Source organism: Trachurus trachurus (assembly GCF_905171665.1).
Source record: "Trachurus trachurus genome assembly, chromosome: 16".
Taxonomy (NCBI): Eukaryota; Metazoa; Chordata; class Actinopteri; order Carangiformes; family Carangidae; genus Trachurus; species Trachurus trachurus.
The window spans coordinates 33,116,902-33,140,186 of NC_139902.1; the positions used below are offsets into that span (position 1 = coordinate 33,116,902).

The window sequence follows — 23,285 nt, forward strand, 5'->3', positions numbered from 1 at the left end:
AGACCCAAAAATAAAAACCAGTGTGATATAATCAGCTGGGGAAATGGAGCAGGTTAAAAAATAAGGATTTTATGTAAGTGTTACAAAAGATTTTTTTTTTGAATAACAAAAAGCCTTTATAATCCTCAGCCAAAAAAAACAATAAAACAAGACAATAGAAACTCCACTCAAATGTACAGTGGCTCTTAAGCCAATTACACAGCTGATCCACAATAATCTGTGACCGCTGACCCCCCAACAGAACAAACACACCGAGGCCTAATTCTGCTCTTATTTCACCAACTTCCTAAAAACATAAAAACACGCCCGTCTCGTACTCAGGGTCACGGATGACGACGTTGAGGTACAACAGTGACGCCAGAGCTGAGTGTAAAAAAACTGAGTGTTAATCTGTTATGAAATGTTGCCACTGACATGAAACCAGGGGATAAAACACATCCGCAAAAATAGGTGAAACTCTTTGACCAGAGCGACGGAAACTAGAAACTCAACGTCAGGTTTTATCCAGACTGACTGAACTGAGATCAGTCGGGAAATACAGCGATTCACTGACTCAGGTCTTTTATTTAAGGTTCTGCACGGAAACCTTGGAAGGTTTGATCATCTGTTAAAGTTATATGTTGACACATTCACACACTGACGGAATAAAATGATTCAGTTCCTGTTTCAAATTTGATCTTCACAGCAAAGAATAATAATTAATGTCCTGGTTTAAACTGCAGCGACGCTCACCTGTCCCACTGAGGTTTTTAGACCATGAACTAACCACAGATACTCACCTGTCCCATTGTTAATAAGGCAGTGAACTATCCACCTGTGTTTCCCATTAATTAAAGAGACAGTGGCGGCCCGCCACAGTCTCTCACAGAAAAAAAAAAAACGTATTTTTTTTTTTTCAAATTTTTTTTTTCCTCACGTGTGTCTACGTGCGGTGCGCCCGCACGCGAGAGAGGCGACAGTTTGAGAGGCTGACTGGCGGAGATGAGAGCTGGTGAAACACTAGCATGGTTATTTAAAACACCATCTCTGATCTCTGCCTGCACATAGATACACAGACACGGGCGCACGCTAAATGCGCTATATCGCGCTAATTGCTCAGCTGCGGCGCTATATCGCCCCCCCCCCCCCCCCCCCCCCATCGGACCAACGACCCATCACACTCACCTCACGGTAAAAACATTGATTAAAATGCATTTAAATGCCAAAATACATTAAAACGTTCTTTTTGATTGTTTTTGCGTCCTTTGTAATGTTTTAAAGACCCCCTCCCATGAAAATCATGTTTTTCGTGCTTTTCACATGTTCCTGTGGCATTTTTCTTGTGTTAGAGCACATATCAGCAGAAAAGGAAGTGCAAAATTGCATTTCTGAGTTTTTCTGCCTTCAAACTGCTGTGAACCAATGGCAGACGCAAACCGGCAGTTTCAGGGAGACTGGAGCTGACGTGTCACAGCTCCAGGGGAGGGCACTAGTGCTACAAGCTCCCGCCCCGCTCTGCATCTGGCTCAGAGGTGAAAGGCTTGGCAGCTCGGTGTAGTGGTCAAGGTATAACAGGTATAGCTCACCTGGTAGAGCAGCTTGCACTGTGAGCAAGGACTATGCTCCAGTCTGGAATCGAATCCCAGTGTGGAGTTTGACGCTACACGCTCTGAATCTGAATCTGTAATTGTACAATGTCCAGCTCTCAGCGAGCGGGGGGTGGGGTGCGAGGAGGTGGCTGGGCGGGTGCAGAGCAGCGCAGTCTCCGCCCCCTCCAGAGGTGCATTGCTAATGAGCTGGTTTTAAAATGACCAAAAAGGGTCGCGGGAGGGGGACTTTAATGCCTTAACTACGTGAAGTTTTTTTGTAACTGGGTGATTCTGGGAGTTGTGAGTCGAACGCAGCGTAACCACCGATCGCGATGGTGGTCACCGTGGTAACCGGAGCGGAGTGATGGAACTCACCAGCAGAACTTGAAGAGGATCTTCTCAAAGACCAGGACCGGCCCGGTGCTGCCCAGGATGGTGAGCGGCTGGCCGGCGAACAGCGAGTAGGCCACGCCCGTCAGAGACGCCCCGAACAGAGACTCTATGGCGCTCTACCAGAGAGAGAGAGAGAGATCAGCGTCACTATGAGAGCAATGTCAATAGGGGTGTAACAGTATATGTATTCGTCCCGTGCCGTCACGGTACGCGGGTCACGGTTCGGTGCACACGGTCACACGACGAATACGTCTGAATGAATATTAAAAAAAAACAAAAAAACAACCCAGGTGGCGGTAATGAGCCTCGAAGCTGCTGCAACCGTCATAACAGACGAAGAAGAGAAGTGATGGGAGAGTGAAGTTAGAGGAGCTGCTGCCTCGTTTATGTCCCCGTGTGGCTTCTCAATAAAACACAACGGCGGCGACGGCTCGCGACCATAGACTGTGTAGCAGCTCGTGACCGGTCGACCGGACAAAGTCCGTCGGCGATATTTCACGGAAGCGCGCTGCGTGTGTTCAACCCAATCACTGATGCAAGGAAAAAGACAAGTTGTGTGCAACAACTTATCCCGCGGCTTTTAAGCCTCTTGACATGAACACAGAGAGGTGAGGAAAAAAGGAGACCGGACACTATCTAGCTACACATTGTCTGATGAAGGGCTGACGCCCGAAACGTCACATGTGTGAGTGACATTAAACTGTCACGGGAGCTTTTAACTAGTGTGCGGTCTCCTTTTTTCCTTACCTGTGTCTTTCTTAGTGGTCCAGCACCTAGTCTTCAGTTTTTTTGGGATGTGTGTGTAGCTGCCTCTGTTTTATGAACACAGACAGGACCAGAAACATCACCAAAGCAACTGGCATCTAGTCTAAATTAACTGTGTAAACCAACATGTTAGTTTCTTGTTTTTTTAAAGCAGATATCAGCTTCACGGCCGTTTCGGCTAATGCTGCGTTCAAGGCAGGCTTTTGAAACCGTAAGTTACAGCTTCAAGTCACAACTACGACTTGGTAGCGTTCCAGGTAACCCGTAGCTCGTGTTTTTACCATCCTGTTGTCTGTGAAAGTTCCCTATAACGGCCACTCGTAACTTCCGACCCGTGAACTCGTACCAGATCGAACTGGTATGACTTCACAGGAAGGAAAAACACAAAGTACGAGTTTCTTTGAACGCACCATGAGTTAGCAGCCCCCGCCCTTGTCAGGCATCAATTGGTCCTCGTGCTACGTCACCACATTCACGCGCATCCCTTGGCTGCACACACAGCCCTTCATGCCGTTCTCTCTCCTCATTGGATAACACTTGTATCCCACAAGGAAAATTTTCTCCTCGGGTTACAGCAGAGCAGAGTGACGGAGAGACTCGTGTTTAGGCTGAAATACTTCATGTAAGTGATTGCTGACGGAAAATAGGACTATTTAGGACTTATATTAACAAAAACATTCCACTGATATCTGCTTTAATAATAGTTGTCTGTTGTCAAGTGCAAGTTTTTTTCCCTCTAGAATTAATGAATGGCATGATAACACTCCTAATGCACTTGTTTAATTTTATATTCTATTTTTTATTTTTTTTTAAAACTTTTATAACACAAGACAGATTTTAGTTTTACATTCAATTAGTGTCTGTTGTACCGAAACCGTACCGAACCGTGACTTTTGTGTACCGTTACACCCCTACTAATCAATAATCAATAATCCCAGAGAGTCCTCACTATGTTTCCCTTGGTGGCCTCTCCCAGCAGCCCCCCGAAGGTGATGACGGGCGACATGCAGGCGCAGTACAGGAAGAGCACGGAGGCCAGGCACTGCAGGCTGACGGCGTCTCTGACATCACTCCACAGGAACGGCAACTTCCTCCGCACGTCGTTCACCAGGCCGCCGAAGATCCTGATCAACCGATCAATACATCAATCAATCAATCAATCAATCAATCAATCAATCAATCAATCAATCAATCAATCAATCAATCAATCAATCAATCAATCAATCAGTCAGTCAGTCAGTCAGTCAAACTACTGGGTTACACTTTACAATAAGGTACACAACAATTGGAGAAGTTACTGAGGAACTAAGGTACACAACGATAGTAGAGTAGTTACTCATTTTGATGTCTCACTTTACTTTAGGGTACAGAAAAATGGTAACTAATGACTAAAATAGTTAGTTACTCATTAGTTCCTCAGTAATTTTATTAGCAGTTACTGAAGAACTGACCACGTTCATGGTAAGTTCTTCAGTAACTACTCATTAGTTCCCTCAGTAACTACTCATTAGTTCCCTCAGTAACTACTCATTAGTTCCTCGGTAACTACTCATTAGTTCCTCAGTAACTACTCATTAGTTCCTCAGTAACTACTCATTAGTTCTTCAGTAACTACTCATTAGTTCTTCAGTAACTACTCATTAGTTCTTCAGTAACTACTCATTAGTTCCTCAGTAACTACTCATTAGTTCCTCAGTAACTACTCATTAGTTCTTCAGTAACTACTCATTAGTTCTTCAGTAACTACTCATTAGTTCTTCAGTAACTACTCATTAGTTCCTTCTTGTTCCTCAACAACTACTCTAATTGTTGTGAACCAGCTCTGGACCAATCAGCTTCAGCCGTCACTGACCTCCCGGTCCTCTGCAGCTCCGGTCCGGTCTGATGCTCCGCCTCCTTCCCCGTGTCGGCGCTGCAGGCCGAGCCGTTGGGCGCCGACGGCATCTTCCTCTTCTCCTGCACAGACACACGGGTCAGCTGACCAAGAGTCTCAGGGTGCGCTACCAGCTTATTACTGTATACTGTAAATTCATACAAAACTGCTGATGCGTGTTGCCTTCAAGGGATAGTTCACTGCTCTTCCTGGTCCGTCCAAATCTCGCGTGATTTGCACTGACGCCGGCGCAAATCGCGCGAGATTTGGACGGATCAGGAAGAGCAGTGCTGGGAGCTTCCACTACAAACAAGCTTGAAATATAGACTTATTTAATTTTTTTCGAAATAATTTCTCATGTCGGGGCTTCAATACAAGACGGACATTACATATGAGCAGCATGGAGGTATTTGGATGTTTTTTGGTGTTTCTTTTTGTTACGAAGACAGTTGGTATCCATTTGCAGCCGTTACGCCAGGTTCACACCGGACGCGGAAGCGCCATGAAGCGAAGCGGCCGCGGAAATCGCGCGCGAGCCGCGTCCCTCCAGTTCACACCAGACGCTGATTTCTCCGCTGCGGTCGCGAGCGCCTCTGCTCCTCAGCTGTTGTTCACTCACATTCAGAGCTGTGTTTTTTACATCATGGATAAGTAAATAACCTCATATAATTATAACACCGTGTGCTGTGGGTCAAACAACTCCCTGTACTTCACTTCCAAGATTAATTTCACGTCGTCCAACTCGTCTCTGCCTCCTCCCTCTCTCTCTCTTTCCCTGTTTGTTTGTGTGTTTTGACCCCCCCCCCCCCCCCCCCTGCAGCCAGCCCACTCCGTGTCTCCCTATCCTGTGTGTGTGTTTTCATCTCTCTTGCTCTCTGTTGAGAGTCTGACAAATATAAATACGGTCGCATTTGTCAATCGCTGTATTTTATTTTGAAAAGTGTTTTATTTTGAAAATTGACCGGATTCTCTCGTTGTTTCATGTGTGACTTCCTGCCAAGATTGACGCGATTGCTCGCGGCTCGCGCACAAAATAGAACAGACGCCGAAACGATAACTGCACGGCGCGAGCAATCGCAGCGCTTTGCGGCGCGTCGCCTCTGGTCTGAACTACACTACCTGTTAACTTGGGCGCCGAAGGGAAGCGGTCTCCGTTCCGCGGCTATTCGCGGCGCTTCGGCATCCGGTGTGAACCCGGCGTTATATGGACATGCACTGCTACGCCGAGACCCCCTGTAACTCAGAGAAGCCACGGAGGACTCTGAAACTTCTCCCAGCCCTTAGTCCACATGAGGGGGAGGAGATAATGAGGGAAATTTCAATTTTGGGTGAATCCCTTTAAAAACAGTCAAAACTACGCTGACGGACGCTGTTGGGGGGCAGTTACCTGAGAGGGGACGCTCTTGGGGGGCAGTTACCTGTGAAGGAACACTCTTGGGGGGCAGTTACCTGAGAGGGGACGCTCTTGGGGGGCAGTTACCTGTGAAGGAACACTCTTGGGGGGCAGTTACCTGAGAGGGGACGCTCTTGGGGGGCTCGATGCGGATGCTGGGGTCCCATTCCCCCGGGGGCAGCACCGTCACCTGGTCGAGGAACTCGTCGATGCCTGACAGCAGGTCGGTCCGGTCCCGAGCCTTGTAGGCCACGTCATGGAAGATCTGGGGGGGGGGGGTTAATATCTTACAACACACGTATGTATATGTATGTATGCTCTGTCTGTAGTAAGTGCAACATTAAAAAAAGAAAACAAAAGGCCTAAGTCATAATGATGAATGGAGAAGAAGATCTGTCTCTCTTCTGAGGCTGTAGTTCCCTGAGCAGCCTGAAGGAGGCAGCAGCACCACTCTGGTGAAACAGCAGAGGGAGTCTACTCCTCCTCTATCCCTCCGCCCCCCCATTATCTCTCCTTCTCCTCCTCCTTCTCTCTTTCTTTCTCTCTCTTCCTCCTCCTCCTCCTCTCTCTCCTATGCAGCACAGGGAGTCCACTCCTCCTCTCTCCTCTTTATCTCCCTGTCCTAGTTTTTCTCTCCTCTTCCTTTCCCACTTCCTTGTCTTCTCCTCTTTTCTCTCTCCTCCTCCTGCTTCTCTCTTCTCCTCTTTCTCTCTCCTCCTCCTCCTCTCTCTCCTCCTCCTCTCTTTCTCTCCTCCTCCTCTCTCACTCTCCTCTTCCTCCTCTCTTTCTCTCTTCCTCCTCTTTCTCTCCTCATCCTCCTCCTTCTCCTTTCTCTCCCTCCCTCCCTCTCTGCCCCTCTCTCTCTCTTCCTCACTCTCTCTCCTCCTCCTTCTCTCTTCTTCCTCTCCTCCTCCTCTCTCTCTTTTTCTCTCTTTCTCCCTCCATATTTGCCACCTCTCTCTTTTCCTCACTCTCCCCCTTTCTTTTTCTCCACCTCTCCCCCACTTCCTCTCTTTTTCTCCTCCCCTCTATCTCTTCCTCTCCCTCCATCTCTCTTCCTCCTCTCTTCCTATATTTTTCTCCTCTCTTCCTCCCTCTCTCCCTTTCTTTTTCTCTGCCCCCCTCTCTCTTTCTCTCTCTTTCTCCCTCCCTATCTGCCCCCTCTCTCTTTTCTCCTCTCCCTCTCTCTCCCCTTTTCTTTTTCTCCCCCACTTCCTCTCTTTTTCTCCTCTTCCTCCTCTCTTTCTCTCCTTCCTCCTCTCTCTCTTCCTCCTTCTCTCTTTCTCTCCTCTCCCTCCTCCTCTTCTCTCCTCTTCTCTTTCTCTCCTCTTCCTCCTCATCTTTTCTTTCTCCTCTTTCTCTCCTCTCTCTCTCTTCCTGCTTCTCTCTTCTCCTCTTTTATCTCTCCTCTTTCTCTCTCTTCCTCCTCCTCTTCTCTCTCCTCTTCCTCCTCTCTCTTCCCATATCCCCCCCCCCCCCCCGTCCTCACCTCGTCAGTCATCAGCGTGGCGATGGAGCGTCCTATCTCGTGGTACTGAGGTCCTTTACCGAACGGACCGAGCAGCAGGAACAGGAACCTGAACACACACACACACACACACACACACACACACACACACACACACACACACACACACACACACACACACACACACACACACACACACACACACACACACACACACACACACACACACACACACACACAGGGCTGGGACGATATGCTTTTTATCTGCACACAAATACTGTAGGAGCCTATAAATTAACATACTCCATTATAAAGTGAACTTAAACCCTTTTCAAAACCTGAACCCTCTGTATGTAAAAAAGGCTAACAAATGCACATTGCACAATATTTAAAAAAACTAAAAAAAAAAACATTCTTAAAAAAAAAAAAAAACGATTTTTGAAAAAAAAAATTGACTTAAAAAAAATCGTCAAAAAAGATATCGCAATATTCTTAAAAAAAAAAAAATTCTTCAAAAAACAAAAATCGACTTAAAAATTGTCAAAAAAGATATCGCAATATTCTAAAAAAAATAAAATTCTTCGAAAAAAATTAAAAAAGAAAAATCGACTTAAAAATCGTCAAAAAAGATATAGCGATATTTATGTGCATCGATGTTTCCTCCCAGCCCTACTACCTGGTGGGCACGGGGACCTTGGTGAGGCCGGTTTAAATAAAGGTTATGAATGAATGAATTAATTAATTAATTAATGAATGAATGGTCCGGTACCTGGTGGGAACGGGGACCTCGGTGAGGCCGGTCAGCAGCACGGCCGGTGCCAGGCGGATGAAGGCGATGATGGGTCGATCCAGGAAGTCGACTTCTCCCACCAGGACGTTGGAGGCTTCAGCTCCAGGAGGAATCTTCCTCATGAAGCTCATGTCCACCTGGAGAACACAGGGGGGGGGTTAGGGACTGGGACTGGGACTGGAGCTGGACCAGGACCAGGACCAGGACCAGGACCAGGACCAGGACCAGGACCAGGACCAGGACCAGGGACCAGGACCAGGACCAGGGTCAGGACCAGGACCAGGACCAGGACCAGGACCAGGGACCAGGACCAGGGCCAGGACCAGGACCAGGGACCAGGGCCAGGACCAGGACCAGGACCAGGACCAGGACCAGGGACCAGGGACCAGGACCCGGACCAGGGACCAGGGACCAGGACCAGGGACCAGGACCAGGACCAGGACCTGGACCAGGACCAGGACCAGGACCAGGACCAGGACCAGGACCAGGGCCAGGGCCAGGGCCAGGGTCAGAGTTCATTCAGTCCAACTCTACAACCTGAGGCTGTAGTTCCCTGAACAGCCTGAAGGAGGCAGCAGCACCACTCTGTTGGAACAGCAGAGAGTCCACTCCTCTCTCTGCTCTTCCTCTTTTCTTTCTCCTCTTCCTCCTCCTCTCTCATCCTCTGCTTTCTCTCCTCCTCCCCCTCCTCTTTTCTTTCTCCTCTTCCTCCTCCTCTCTCATCCTCTGCTTTCTCTCCTCCTCCCCCTCCTCTTTTCTTTCTCCTCCTCCACTTTCCTTTCTCCTCCGCCTCTCGCTCTCTCCTCTCCCTCCTCCTCTTTTCTTTCTCATCTTCCTCCTCCTCTCTCTCTCTCATCCTCCTCTTTCTCTCCTCTTCCTTCTCCACTTCCTTATCCTCCTCCCTTTTCTCTGTACTCCTCCTCCTCTCTCCTCTTCCTCCACCTCTCGCTCTCTCCTCCTCCTCTTTTCTTTCTCCTCTTCCTCTCTTCTTCGTCATCCTCTCCCTCTCTCCTCCTCTCTCTCCTCCTCTTCCTCCTCCTCTCTCTCTTCCTCCTCTTTCTCTCTCCTCCTCCTTTCTTTCTCCTCCATCTCCTCCTCTTCCTCTCTTCTTCCTCCTCCTCTCCTCTCTCGCTTACTCCTCTTTCTCTCTCCTCCTCCTCTTTTCTTTCTCCTCCCTTTCCTCCTCTCTCTCTCCTCTTCCTTCTCCACTTCCTTGTCTTCCTCTCTTTTCTCTCTCTCTCTCCTCCTCCTCAGCTCAGGTAACAGCAGCCGTCTGACACATCCAACACACATCACAAAACATAAGCACGACGACACGGAGGAACACGCTGCATCACCACGACAACGACAATGACCATGACAACGACCACAACAACAGCGCAGGCCTCTGATTGGTCGACCGGCGGTCAGACTTACGGCGGGCTTCCTGCCGGCCGCCGGCAGCAAACACACGCAGTCGCAGTCCTGCTGAGAAACGACAAACACAGCCTCTGATTGGCCGCCGCACAGGTCGCTCAAACCGACCAATGACGGGCGGCCGGGCGGCTCGGACCGAACCCACGACACCTTCACTGACCGACGGTAAACGTGGGACAAAGCGGCGCCTCAGCTGCACTCACACTACAGGTGAATAGGGTAAAGATTTAAACTAACAGATTTCACCATGAAACTTCCCAAGTTCATCACTCACATTAAGACAAATATTTTTTGAATTACAAGTTTTTCTTAAATTTTATGTTTAAATATGTAAATGAGACTATATCTAATTAAATATGCGCTAATTTGCATATATTTCTAGTACAGAAATCTGAACAATGGATAAAGCTACTTTTTAAAACAGTTTTTAAAAATTATAAAAAATCAAAATAAAAAGTTACAGAATTTCTAGAAAAAAAAGGTAATATGTCTCAAAAAAAAAAACATTTTCAAAAAAATTCTAAAAAAGAAAAAAGTTCCAAAAAATTGGTAAAATTTCTCCCCAAAAAGTTTTAAAATTCTCTTTAAAAAAGGAAAAAAAAAATAAAATAAAAGTTTAAAAAGATTCCGTAAAAAAAAAGTTACAAAATTTCGAGAAAAAGAAAAGTTTAAAAAAATTATTTGTTCTATTTTGTTGACATATTAGAGTCTTTAGTTTTTCCAGAGGAGGATTCTGGATATCTCTTTTTATCACTGTGTAAATGAGAAAATACTGTCAACAGCGCTTTAAAAAAAAAAAAACATCTAATGTCTCCATGTTTTTAGTAATAAAACGTTGTATAAATGAGGCTGTGAATGATATATCAACAATCCCCTCTGATCCCTTTCTATATTCTGAAGGTTTTTACAAAGTGGAAGGTTTGGTGTCTGTAAGTGCTGCTGAAGTGGAGATTTCTAGCTCAGAGTCTGAGTCTGAAAAACTCTTTCTGAGGAAACGGCCTTTAAAGACTTGGACTGTAAAATTACAGAGATTGTTATTGTCAATCCTACTTTTTCGATTTGTTGCAGATATAAAGGAAATGACACCATTGTTCAGGAGAGAGAGAGCTTTACAATGACAATGTGAAATTTAAAGACGAAAGAGACAAAATGAAGTAAAATAAAAACCTTAATGTGGATTTTCTACCGTTTCTTTCCTCTGGTCTGAAAGAAGACATGTTAAGGAAGCAAAACAGCCCATAATGAGAAGTGTGTGATGTCTAGAGCAGCAGCAGCAGCAGTGCATCATGGGAGCTGTAGTCTCTGCCCACCTTGCTGAATCCCACCGTGCTGTTCTCTCTGCTGCCGCTGCCGTTGATGCGACTCTGACTCTCGCCGCTCTTCCCGTTGGTGTCCAGGTTTCCCGGAGCGGACTGGGGGGACGCCAGCAGACCTGCAGGACGCAGAGAGAGGACGTCAGGACGGACACACACACACACACACACACACACACACACACACACACACACACACACACACACACACACACACACACACACACACCTGTCACCTACACAACAACACACACTCCTCCTTGTGTTAGTTCACTTCACTAGGCTTCTGCTCAGCCACGCCCCTTTAGGGAGACCAGAGGCAGCATAGGGTGTATTGACTCCAATGGGACAATTTAACGTGAACACCGATTATGGTCTGTCCTTTCTCCCCACAGTCACTGAAGTAAATTTTGGACTCATTTTTTTTCACAAGCCACATCTCTTCTGAACAGTTTGACACCAAAATGGCAACCTCAACCTGAGACACACACACGGACTACCTGTCCCTGTGAGGACACGAACCCCTAAAACCTAAACCCGGGTCATGAGGCCTGAGCAGGTGTCCTTCAGGTCTATAACTCAAACTGGCGCGCGCACACACACACACACACACACACACACACACACAGAGACACACACACACACAGGTTCCTGTTACAGTGTGGATTTCCAGAGCTGATGTTAAATGTCACTGTGACTCTCAAGAAGCTTCTTCAGTCCCGATCCAAAGCCACAGCCTGAACTCGTCTGCTGCTGGAGCCTGAGACTCGGTAACGAGGCGTCGACCCGTCAGTCACCACGTCAACACACCGATTAATGAACGGGGCATAACGGTGTGAGTTTAACTCGTGGTCTAACGCAGTGGTTCTGAAACTTTTTTACATCAAGGACCCTAAACTTACACAAATTAGACCACAGATGCCAACTGGACAAAACTTTGAAGAAAACAACAGAAACACACAAATATTTGTTCTATGACTCAATAACGTTACTTTCTTGTCAGTTCACATTCAAATTAGGGTCAATGGCCTGAACTTTTGGAAAAGTTCTAGAGACATTTCTGGAAAAAAAAAAGTGGAAAAAACTTCTTAAAAATTCTTTTAAAAAAAAGTTACAAAATTAATAGAAAAAAAAATGGTAAAAAATTCTAAAAAAAAAAAATAAAAAAAAAAGGAAAAAAGAAAAGGTTTTAAAAAAAAATCTAAAAAAAAAAAAAAAAAAGTTACAAAATTTCGAGAAAAAAATGGTAAAATTTCGGGAAATAGTTTTTTAAAAATTCCACCCAAAAAAAGGGCCACAAAAATTCTAGAAAAAAGAAAAACTGGTACAATTTCTCACCAAAAAGTTTAAAAATTCTAAAAAAAAAAAAAAAAGATTTAAAGAGATTCTTAAAAGAAAAGGTAAAATTTCTCAAAACAAATTCTAGAATAAATGGTAAAAAAAAAGAGGCCCCCCCTCTCAAGGGCACCATTGGTCTAACGCAGTGATTCTCAAATGGGGGTACGCGTACCCCTAGGGGTACGCAGTGGTACTGCAGGGGGTACGTGAAAGGACGAGGAATAAAATAAAATAAAAATGTTTTTTTTTATTTTTTATTTTTTAATTATACATATATATTAAAAACATGTTTACACGTGAAATATCGCCTTCCAAAAATCGGGAGTACTCCTGTTATGAAGCAATCTAAGGCCACCTCACTAGTGATGCATGTTGTGAACCACGATCAAGTGCGCATTTATCAACCACCGAAGAAGAAGAAAAAGAAAAAGACGAAGAAGAAAAAAAAGAAAAAGTCTAAACAACTTGAATGAGAATGCAAAACCGTGGGTAAAATATGGAAAAGTGGCTTCTTAAACGAGGGTGTCAAAGAAATGATGAAGAAGAACCAGAAAAAAAGAAAAAAGGGGAATTACAGAAATGCCGCCAGTTCCGTGACGAGTACATCGGGATGGGGTTCACCTGCACATCACAGGATCCCCCGCTAGCGCAGTGTTTTTTATGCGGCGAGCTAAAGGCTAACAGCGCAATGAAGCCATCCCACCTTCAACGACATCTCCGGACTAGACACCAACCATACGTTGGTAACACAATTGACTTTTTTAAGAGAAAACTCAGTGAATTTAAGTCATCACAAGAGAAAATGCAAAAGGCTACAACAACATCAACAAAAGCGCTGGAAGCATCATATTCAGTGTCGTTACTTTTGGCAAAAGCCAAAAAACCATTCAGTCTTGCTGAAGAACTTATTGTCCCAGCAGCGGCTGTGCTTGCAGAGACTATGGTGGACAAAGCAGCGGCTGCAAAGGTCAGGACTGTACCGCTGTCAAATGATACGGTTTCACGGAGAATTGACAAGATGGGGACAGATATCGTGGCGCAAGTTGTGGAGAAGCTCAGAGCTGGTGAGTTTTCATTGCAGCTCGATGAGTCAACCGATATCACCGGACAGGCACAGCTCGTTGCTTTCGCAAGATATGTTGACAATGATGACATCCAAGAACACATTATTTTCTGCAAACAACTAGAAGGGACAACAACTGGTCAGGACATTTTTAACATTGTTAATTCTTTCTTTTTGGACAACGGAATTGACTGGAAGTCCTGCATCAGTGTGTGTACAGATGCAGCAGCAGCGATGACAGGCCGTGTCAAAGGACTCATCGCACACATAAAGAAGGAGAACCCTGATGTGATATGGACACACTGTGTTATCCACAGAGAAGCCCTGGCTTCAAAGAAGATGAGCCCAGAGCTTCATTGTGTTTTGAATGACGCCGTCTAGGTGATCAACTTTATTAAATCCAGGCCGCTAAATTCACGCCTGTTCCGGAGATTATGTGAAAACATGGGAGCAGAACATACGCAGCTCATCCTACACACAGAAGTACGTTGGCTGTCCAGAGGCAAGGTGCTGAACAGGCTGTTTGAACTACGGAATGAGGTATGTTGCTTTTTGTCAGAGAGCGCGTCTCCTCTTGCCGCCTTGTTTGATGACACCCAGTGGCTTGCAAAGCTTGCATACCTCGCGGACATTTTCGCAAAATTTAATGAACTGAATGTCAGTCTGCAAGGCAGGGACAGTACGGTTTTAAAACTATATGACCGAGTCAGTGGCTTTCTCAAGAAAGCAGCACTATGGAAGAGATGTTGTGCAAAAGGTGACTTCAGCTGTTTTCCTCAGTTTGATGGCTTCATCTCCAATGAGCAGACACAGAGAGAGGCAATCAAAGTCGTTGTGGATGGCCACTTGACTAACGTAATTGCCAACTTCAAAACATACTTCCCTGACCTAAAAGAGAAGGCAGAACAGCTAGACTGGGTTCGAAACCCATTTACAGTGTCTGAAAGCAACTCTGGTTTGCTACCTGTTCACGTGAGGGAGGAACTAGTGGACGTGTCCACAGACCGTGGTCTGCAGGATAAATTTAAGCACAGTTCACTAACTGAGTTTTGGGTGTCTGTGAGGAGGGAGCACCCCGAGTTAGGAAAAAGAGCTCTGGGACAGTTGCTCCAGTTTGGATCTACATACCTATGTGAGGCTTCATTCTCAGCAATGACACAGATAAAAACAAAACAAAGAAATAGACTCTGCCAAGGGCTTGAAAATAGCCTAATAACAGCTGTGGCTTCTCTGCCACCGAGAATCTCAAAACTTATGGAAGAAGCACAAGGCCATGTGTCACACTAAAATGGATCTGCAGTGTTAATCCAAATGAAGTTACTGTAAAAAAAAATCCTGACTATTACAACTGTTATTGAATACAAAGCTATACTGGTTTGCTGATATGTTGTGTGAATGATCTGCAAAGTGTTAATGAAGTTAAAAAAAAACCTGACTATTACAACTGTTATTGAATACAAAGCTATACTGGTTTGCTGATATGTTGTGTGAATGATCTGCAAAGTGTTAATGAAGTTTAAAAAAAACCTGACTATTACAACTGTTATTGAATACAAAGCTATACTGATTTGCTGTTATGTTGTGTGAATCTAATGATATGCAAAGTGTTAAGTTAAAAAAAACCTGACTATTACAACTGTTATTGAATACAAAGCTATACTGTACTGATTTGCTGATATGTTGTGTGAATGATCTGCAAAGTGTTAATGAAGTAAAAAAAAAAAAAAAAAACCTGACTATTACAACTGTTACTGAATAGAAAGCTATACTGATTTGCTGTTATGTTGTGTGAATCTAATGATATGCAAAGTGTTAAGTTAAAAAAAAAACCTGACTATTACAACTGTTGTTGAGTAGTAGAAAGCTATACTGATTTGCTGTTATGCTGTTTTGTTTGTAACACAATGACATCAAAACGTATATGTTCACAGAAAAATAAATCTGCTGAGGGCAATAACTTCAATCCTTTCACTCCATTTTTATTTGTAATGTTACATTCTTAAAAGGTCAGTTATTATTCATTGCTAGCTATGATTTTCTCTTGCCGTTTTCTAAGCAAAATATTGTAGTAAAGTAAAGGGGGTACTTGGATTCAGATATCAGGGAAAGGGGGTACTCAAGCCAAAAAAGTTTGAGAACCACTGGTCTAACGCACCATCAGACCCAGTAGAACCCAGTAGACCACAAACTTCTCTAGTTGTAGCGACTTCAGCTCAGACAGCCAGATGGAAACACACTGCTGTCTATGGAGCCACCAGCCAACCTCCATCAAAAAGCTGCTCACAGGCACAGATAATGTTCAGAACAGCATCAAACTACATCAACAGCACAAACAGGGTCCCATCCCATAATACCAGGCAATCGCAATATACGGCGCCGTTCACCGCTAGCGTTTGACGTCGTAGACCTTTATCACTGCCACACGGCGTCATCAGAGTTCAGTGCTTCAGTGGTTAAAAACGTGCCAGGCTAGGATGACGAAGTGTGTAGTAGGTGACTGTGTAAATGATCAATAATCAGTATTATTGGCAGTAATAGATAGTAATAGTAATAGAGGGCCACTATATACGATCTAGCTTACTCATACTTACTCATTTTTTCCTCAGTCTCACTGGTTTTCTGTTTTTCAGTGTCAGTTTTCTTTTCTGAGGTGTTAAGTTACTGGCCGGGTTTTGTGGTGGGGGGAAGGGACTTATAAAGGGACTGGAGTAGTGAGCAAAGTAAATCATAACCAACCTACGAAGCTAACATGTCAACGAGCTAACATTAGCCACTGACTCGTGTTTCTTTTTACTATTACACACATAAGTACAACCGGCCAAATTCTGTTTCCAATGCCAAATTTTACTGTCAGGGATCCAGCTCCATAGATATCAGATGGTTAGAGATTGGAGTTTAAGATGCACAAATATCACACGCATTATTATATTTCAGTACATCACAATTATTCATTGTTCATTTGCAAACACATGCTTCTAATATATATAATTTAATCAGGCAAAACACCGTATTAGAAAACTCTTAACCTTCGTCTTGCGTCAGCTTTCTGCTGCCATCTATGGTGTTAGGATCAGTTTTGACCTGTGTTTTAAATCAGCTGTAAAACACAGTAAAAACTTAATTTTTTTTCTCCATCCAATTTGTTTTTCATCTCTTAGTTACATTATTCGACTTCCTTATCCATGAAAATATTGGACTTAATATTTTTTGGTGTGGTGCCCTGGGACTGTTTTGTCAGTTTACCCCTAGTCATCAATTTAACCTTCCTCTTGTTAGCTTTCTGCTACTGTAAAACACTAAAAACAATTATTTATCATCTCGTTTGTTTCTCATCTCTTGGTTACATTGTTAGGCTTCATGAAAAGGTTGGTTTTGCACTCATGATTTCAGTTTTAACTCTAAGTATTGCTCTTATTGTTACAACACAAATGTCATAATTTTAACCTGAGTCTTTTGAGGAGGAGAGCGCACACAAACAAACAAAAAATGAACAAAGGAAGACATTCCTGATCCCTGACAAAGACCTCTTTGTTGGTTGAAACGTTGGTTTTTAAGCTTGAATAAATATTTTTGCATCCGAGGCTACGGAGTGTGCCACATTTCCCTTTTTTTCCATAATTTCAACCTGAGCATTTTAGAATTTTGTGAAATTTTTTTTGTTGTTTTTTTGGTTTAAATATTAGTTTCCTGACAAAGTCACTAAGCCTTGATGATTTTAGGGTTTTTAATACTTTTATACATTAAAAACGGATTAATGGCATTGGTGACCCTAACACAAGAGGAAGGTTAATTGATGAAGTAATAGTAGTATCAGTCATCGCAACCCTTGAAGACAACCCAACCAGGTTTGTTCAGTGTATTGCGCTCATATTTAACACATTTAACTTGATCCTTTCAATCAAAATATAACGAATGAGCTTAAAACCAGGCTGAAGCGTCCTGTTTAATGCCTGCAGCATCAACAGCCTACAGGTTGTTATGGTTACACACCGACGAGCTACGACCTTCATCATCAAAAACTAAAACAACAACAGAAACCAAACCAAACCATCATGCGGTGTCAGTGTTCGAGCCGTTTCACGCCGTGCACGGATTTGCCTGTTTGAGCGACCTAACCCAAGTTGAGTTGAGTATATAATTAGTAACGTCATTATATTTTGACTATAATTGATTTGTATAATAATTTTGAGTATTTCTCTGACAATAATCGTACCAAGAAACTCTATAATCGTGACATATTATCTACTCTCTATGCTGCGTTTCTCTGATCAACTGAAACTGTGTCTATAGCTCTGGAAAAAACCTCTCCCAAAATGATCAGTTTCTCTGGTTTCACTATTTATAGGTATGTGTTTGATTAAAATTATATTATTTTTTTTTGTTTTACTCTATCAACTACCGACAACATTTCTCCCAAAATTGAAAAAAAAAAAATAATAATCGGTAACACTTTATAATAAGTACATATTATTAAACATTAGCTAAGCATGAATAAATACTGAATTCTTCATTTATAACATGAATACTCATTAGTAGCCTATGTAGTTTATTAATACAGTTAGTGCTTATCAATGATGAGTGAAACATTTTTAACTGTGTTTATAAACTACATGCTAATGAGCAGTGGCGCAAAAAGTGGGTATGCACTATATGCGGCGCATAGGGGCGCCGCGCTAGAGGGGGCGCCAAAGCGATGGGGGAAAAATGATTTTGAGTCGGCATTTTCTGTATTTAACAGCTGTTTGTGCATGTGTAAATGATATGATCAATAACAGAGAGGCATGTCACTAGTTAGGCGCCCCTCCCCTCCCTCACCCCCCCCTCCTCTCAGGGCCGGTTTTAGCTATGGGCAATATGGGCCCAGGGCGCAATGTTTGTGAGGGCGCACGAGCGCTCTCCAAAAAAAAGATTAAAAAAAAACTCGCCAGTTTTCTTAACTACCGCTCATTTCCACGTCAAGTTAGTGGAGTGGGCGCCCTATGTCACCTTGCTGCTGATAGTCATGTTGTGTGTGTGTGTGTGTCAGAAGAGGCAAGGGGTTGGGGGGGCGGGGGATCAACTTGCGACTGCTGAGGTTGTATCAGTCTCACGTCGGATGCTCCGCCGGCCCAGAGGGTTAAGCGCTAAACTCCTCCGCTGAAGTTGGCTTCATTTTGGTAATGTAGCTATGGGATGCCCAGCAGCAATATTCCTCTTCTTCCTCTTCAGTGTCCGGTCTCTGGTCAACAACATGAATAAACTGCAACAGGATCACGTTGTTAAACGGATCCTGGACTGTCATGATGTTTATAATGAGCGCAGTTTAACCGCAACGTCACGCTGTTTCCAAAACCACACCGACTTCAGCAGAGAAGTGAGTTTAGGTACAGTAAGTTTTTAGAGTTAGCCTACAGGTTTAACAGTGGCTCCTGTCATTGCTTTATTTTCAAAATATCATGTTGCTGGCCCTACACTCACAAACAAAACCTATTTTAAATTGTGTATTTTTTTGAGGGTATTCTTGTATTAGAGGTTCAGAGGCTGTAGTCTGGACTGTGAGCAGAGAAAGCTGCCCAGCTTTAATATAACCTAAGCCTGATTGGCTATTTAAAAAATCATTTAAATATTATTTAATTTAAAGGAGCCACTGTAGCCTATAAGATCATGTGTAAGATTAAATTCAGTGTTAAAGGCGCCCAGCAGGGCCGGCTCTACGCAGGGGCAAGAGGGGGCAGCGCCCCCTCAAATAGAAATGTTTTGCCCACTCAAATCAAAATTTTAGAAGTTGAGAAAGCACATTTTTATATAGGCCTACTCAAAAAATGTGTACATTACAAGTTGACAAAATTATCTGCAGTAGCACAAAAATCCGCCGAAAAAGGGACACTGTCCTGTTCTAAAATGTTCTGTTCTTTTTTTTTTTTTTAGTATTCGTAAGACTAGCTTTCCGTTTTGTAAATCTTGACCATAGTAGAACCCCCCCCCCCCCCATCTCAGAGTACACCAGAATGCTTCACTCACATGTTAAAATCACAAAAATTTTCTGGGGGGGGATGCCCCCAGACCCCCCTACAGGGGTTTAGCTACTGACCTTTTTCACCCCTCTGGGTTTGCAATGCATCTTCAGGTATGCACCCCTAACCCCCCATATAATGTGGCTCTTTACATTACGACAGTAAGGACACCCCGGCCCCTAGTTGGACAGGTCTGAAGGTAGAGGCCTGACAAGGTGCAATCCACTTCTCCAGGTTGGGGTTGGACACATAGCCAACAACCCAATTCAATGAAGAAAACACTGTTACTATCAGCACGGAGGCAGGCGGTTTTGAAGTAAGAAGTAATCCAATAAGTAGCCTATTCAGAATACATTACTTTGAGTCATCCAAATATTACCGATAACAGATTTTGTAATCAGTAATCTGTAGGGGAATACATTTTACAAGTAATCCTCCCAACACTGATTGTAGGTTATATAATAAAATAACACAAATAATATAATATATTCTTGTGTTTGTTTGTTGGTGGGGCGCCAAGAGATTGTTCGCCCACGGGGAGGGGGGGGGGGGGGGGGGGGCGCCTGTGATATGTCTGCATACCCCCCAGAAAGTAGGTAGTTGCGCCCCTGCTAATGAGTATTCATGTGTTATAAATGATGAATTCAGTATTTAATGCTTAACTAATGCTTGATAATGTGTACTTATTATAAAGTGTTACCAAAAAATCGATTTAAAAATCGTCAAAAAAGATATCGCGATATTTATTATGTGAATCGATTTTTCTCCAACCCCTATAACAGAGCCTACAGGTTGTTATGGTTACACACCGACCAGCTACGACCTTCATCATCAAAAACTCACAACAGAAACCAAACCATCTAATCGTGCGGTGTCAGTGTTCGAGCCGTTTCACGCCGTGCACGGATTTGCCTGTTTGAGCGAGAGGAACCTGCAGCTCCTGATCTTCCTCCTTCTTCTCCTCTTTCACCTCCTCCTTCACCTCCTCCTCCTCCTCCTCCTCTCCGGGGGGGTCGACCACCACCTCAGGGATGCGTCCACACAGCCGGTCGGGAGCGGAGCTGAGACGAGGCCGGTGCCGGTGCCGGCCGGTTTGATCCGGTCGGAGGAGCAGCGGGGAGTGGGCGGGACTCGGCTCGGACAGGAAGTCGCCGTGGGGATAGAGGGCGGGGGGAGGTGAGGGGGGGAGGAGGTGTCCCAGCGGGTCGGAGGAGCGGCGGTAGGAGGAGGAGAAGCCCTCCCCTGAGAGAGGAGAGGAGAGACGGTGAAGACACGGAGATGACGGCGATGGACGGAGACAACGACCGACCGGATCAAACCAGTTCACACCAGCTTCATGCAGCAGCAGCAGGTAAAGGGTTAAACTTCCTGAACAATGACCCGTCCAGACTGAAGCAAAGATTGTTTTATTTAAAGGGATAGTTCAACATTTTGTCAAATTGGCCCATTGCCATAATCCCTATCCACCACTTTCCAGAGAACGACACTCCATTCATTACATTTTAGATTAGCTGGGCTAACCGTTAGCTGTTTGCCGTTAGCAGTGTCTTAAATAACTCAATAATTAATTAAGTTAATTACTTAATTGATTCATTCATTCATTGTTATTCTCTCTTTCTCCATTTTGTTATTTCGTTATTCCTAATATGTTATTTAATATTTCTATTCTGTTAAATTGAATTGAACACATTCTACATCACGGAGGCGACGTCTTTCCACTTAGGGCTTCCTTCACCTCTGAAACGGGGCAGAGCTCCGTGGGAAACACCTGCCTGACACAGCAACGTAGGGAACCGTGCATGTCCGCGGCGCACAGCTCCACGGACATGCACGGGGCTACATTTGAAGAGACTGTTATCAGTATAATCAGACAACCATGAATGAGTTCGCCTCAGTTTCACGTGATTGTCACTGTCGGCCTGTTAGAAAAACATTTTACTGACCCAGCTGAGCCTGAGATGCTGAGACCCCCCCTCCCCTCAAAAACAAAAACTCTTCGGATCTGAACGATTCACACAAGTCACCTAATTGGTCGTGAAAAAAGCGCTGTTTGCATCCCTGTTTTAACATTTTATTGACCAAACAACTTATCGATTAATCGTTTAAATAATCGACAGATTAATCGATAATGAAAATAATTGTTAGTTGCAGCTCTATATAAGTGTAAACCCTTTGTCCTGTTTCTCATTATGAACATTTTTACTGACATAAACATTTTTGTTGAACACTATTTTAATAAAGCAGTGACCACACGTTGCACAGCTGTGAGCAACTTGTTAACCAAGACACACACACACACACACACACACACACACACACACACACACACACACACACACACACACACACACACACATCAGCAGAATTAAAACAGGATTTGTGAGTGCGGATATTAAAGCGCTGACGCCGACACGACGTTAGCTGCTGATTAGCTGCACTCAGGGGTCAGAGGTCAGAGGTCAGAGGTCGGTGCCGACGCAGCAGGAAACACAGGACACGGCGGGAAAATTATTATTAAACAGTTCAACGTCCAGGTCACATGACTCACTGCACCACATGCAGCAGCAGCACGATGCACGATGCACCAATCAGAGGCCGGGGTCGTCTTGTCACTCTGTTACCTCGAGGCTCTGAAATCTACCCGGCAACAGACGACTCAAGACAAACAGACACCTGGATTTAACATTAACAACAACAACTTATTAACAAAGATAATAAATAAATACTTTAAACGTTTCTTCATCATCGTCTCCGTCGTCAGACAGTAAACAACCTGGAATAAAGACGTTAATAAACAGAAAACACACGTTTACACTGTAAAAACTAAACACATGTTTACACTGTAAAAACTACATCGTTCTGATTAAACTCAGAGTCTGTAACATGTTCTTCTGTATTTCTCGGTCTCCTTGTGTATTAATCCCTGTAAATCTCATTCTCAATCAAGTAACTAACATCCCTTTTTTTTTTTAGGACAACCTGCGCTTTCTAAATATTGACTCTGTAGTGGTGTCATATGAATGTAGAAAAAGATATGCGATCAGAAAAAGAAAAAAAATTGAAATAATACATATATTTGGTGGAAACACACAGTAAATTATTATAAACTTGTTTTTAGATGTCATTATATTTTGACTGTGTTTTATTTTTATTTTTACTTATTGTTTATTCAGATTGATGTTACTTTTCTTTATTTACTTTTTTCTTTCTGGTTTGTTACTTTTCTTTTAATGACATGTATTGACCGAAATAAACTAAACTAAACTAAAAAAAAAACTAAACTATTTTTACAAATTCACAATGTTGTCAAATTATTTAATTAAGCAATATATCACGACATGCCGTGGTATATGCTCATTATTCCATGGTTAACAACCAATCAGATCGCCAGATTTCACCTTTCTGTTTTATAATGCATAATAATCTAGTGAGTATTTCTCTGACAATAATCGTACCAAGAAACTCTATAATCGTGACATCTCTACTCTCTACGCTGCGTTTCTCTGATCGACTGAAACTGTGGCTGTTTTCTAAACCGCATCCTACCCTACTGCCTACTACATACTGCGTTAATACTACATACTGAATGTGGGATTCAGTTTGCTACTTCAGCAGACCGACACCGTGCACACCGCAGTATGCAGTATACAAGTTTCCCAGAATGCATTTCACGGCAACCAGTAGCGGTAGTTGTAGAACAGGCAAAAAGCTGTTTTATTTCTCGCTCTAGCGCTGTTATTATGTAACTTTATTAAGTTTTAATATGTTTTCATGTGAGAAAGTAACTGTTTAGATCCCAAATATACGGCCAGTTTATCCAAACGACGGCTGTTTAGAAGTTTGCTCCGATGTTTTTCGGAGAAGTGAAGCTCCGCAGCGACCGGGACATCACAGAGGCAGCAGCCGGTCTGC

General features: G+C 43.7%; 1 protein-coding gene across 3 annotated transcripts in view; it reads right to left on the minus strand.

Moving 5' to 3' along the window:
* LOC310999002 (sodium bicarbonate cotransporter 3-like) overlaps nucleotides 1-23,285 on the minus strand; it is a 70,970-nt gene that overhangs the window by 25,490 nt on the left and 22,195 nt on the right. For 2 of the 3 annotated variants that reach the window (XM_083989287.1, XM_083989285.1), the window contains exons 7-13: nucleotides 10,977-11,098; nucleotides 8,230-8,387; nucleotides 7,482-7,569; nucleotides 6,111-6,257; nucleotides 4,579-4,682; nucleotides 3,676-3,850; nucleotides 1,944-2,077 (exon numbers count right to left, since the gene is read on the minus strand). In XM_083989287.1, coding sequence (XP_083845413.1) covers nucleotides 1,944-2,077; nucleotides 3,676-3,850; nucleotides 4,579-4,682; nucleotides 6,111-6,257; nucleotides 7,482-7,569; nucleotides 8,230-8,387; nucleotides 10,977-11,098 — 928 coding nt within the window. Of the gene's footprint in view, nucleotides 1-1,943; nucleotides 2,078-3,675; nucleotides 3,851-4,578; nucleotides 4,683-6,110; nucleotides 6,258-7,481; nucleotides 7,570-8,136; nucleotides 8,154-8,229; nucleotides 8,388-10,976; nucleotides 11,099-23,285 lie in introns of all 3 variants that reach the window. The other variant, XM_083989286.1, reaches the window with a different exon arrangement.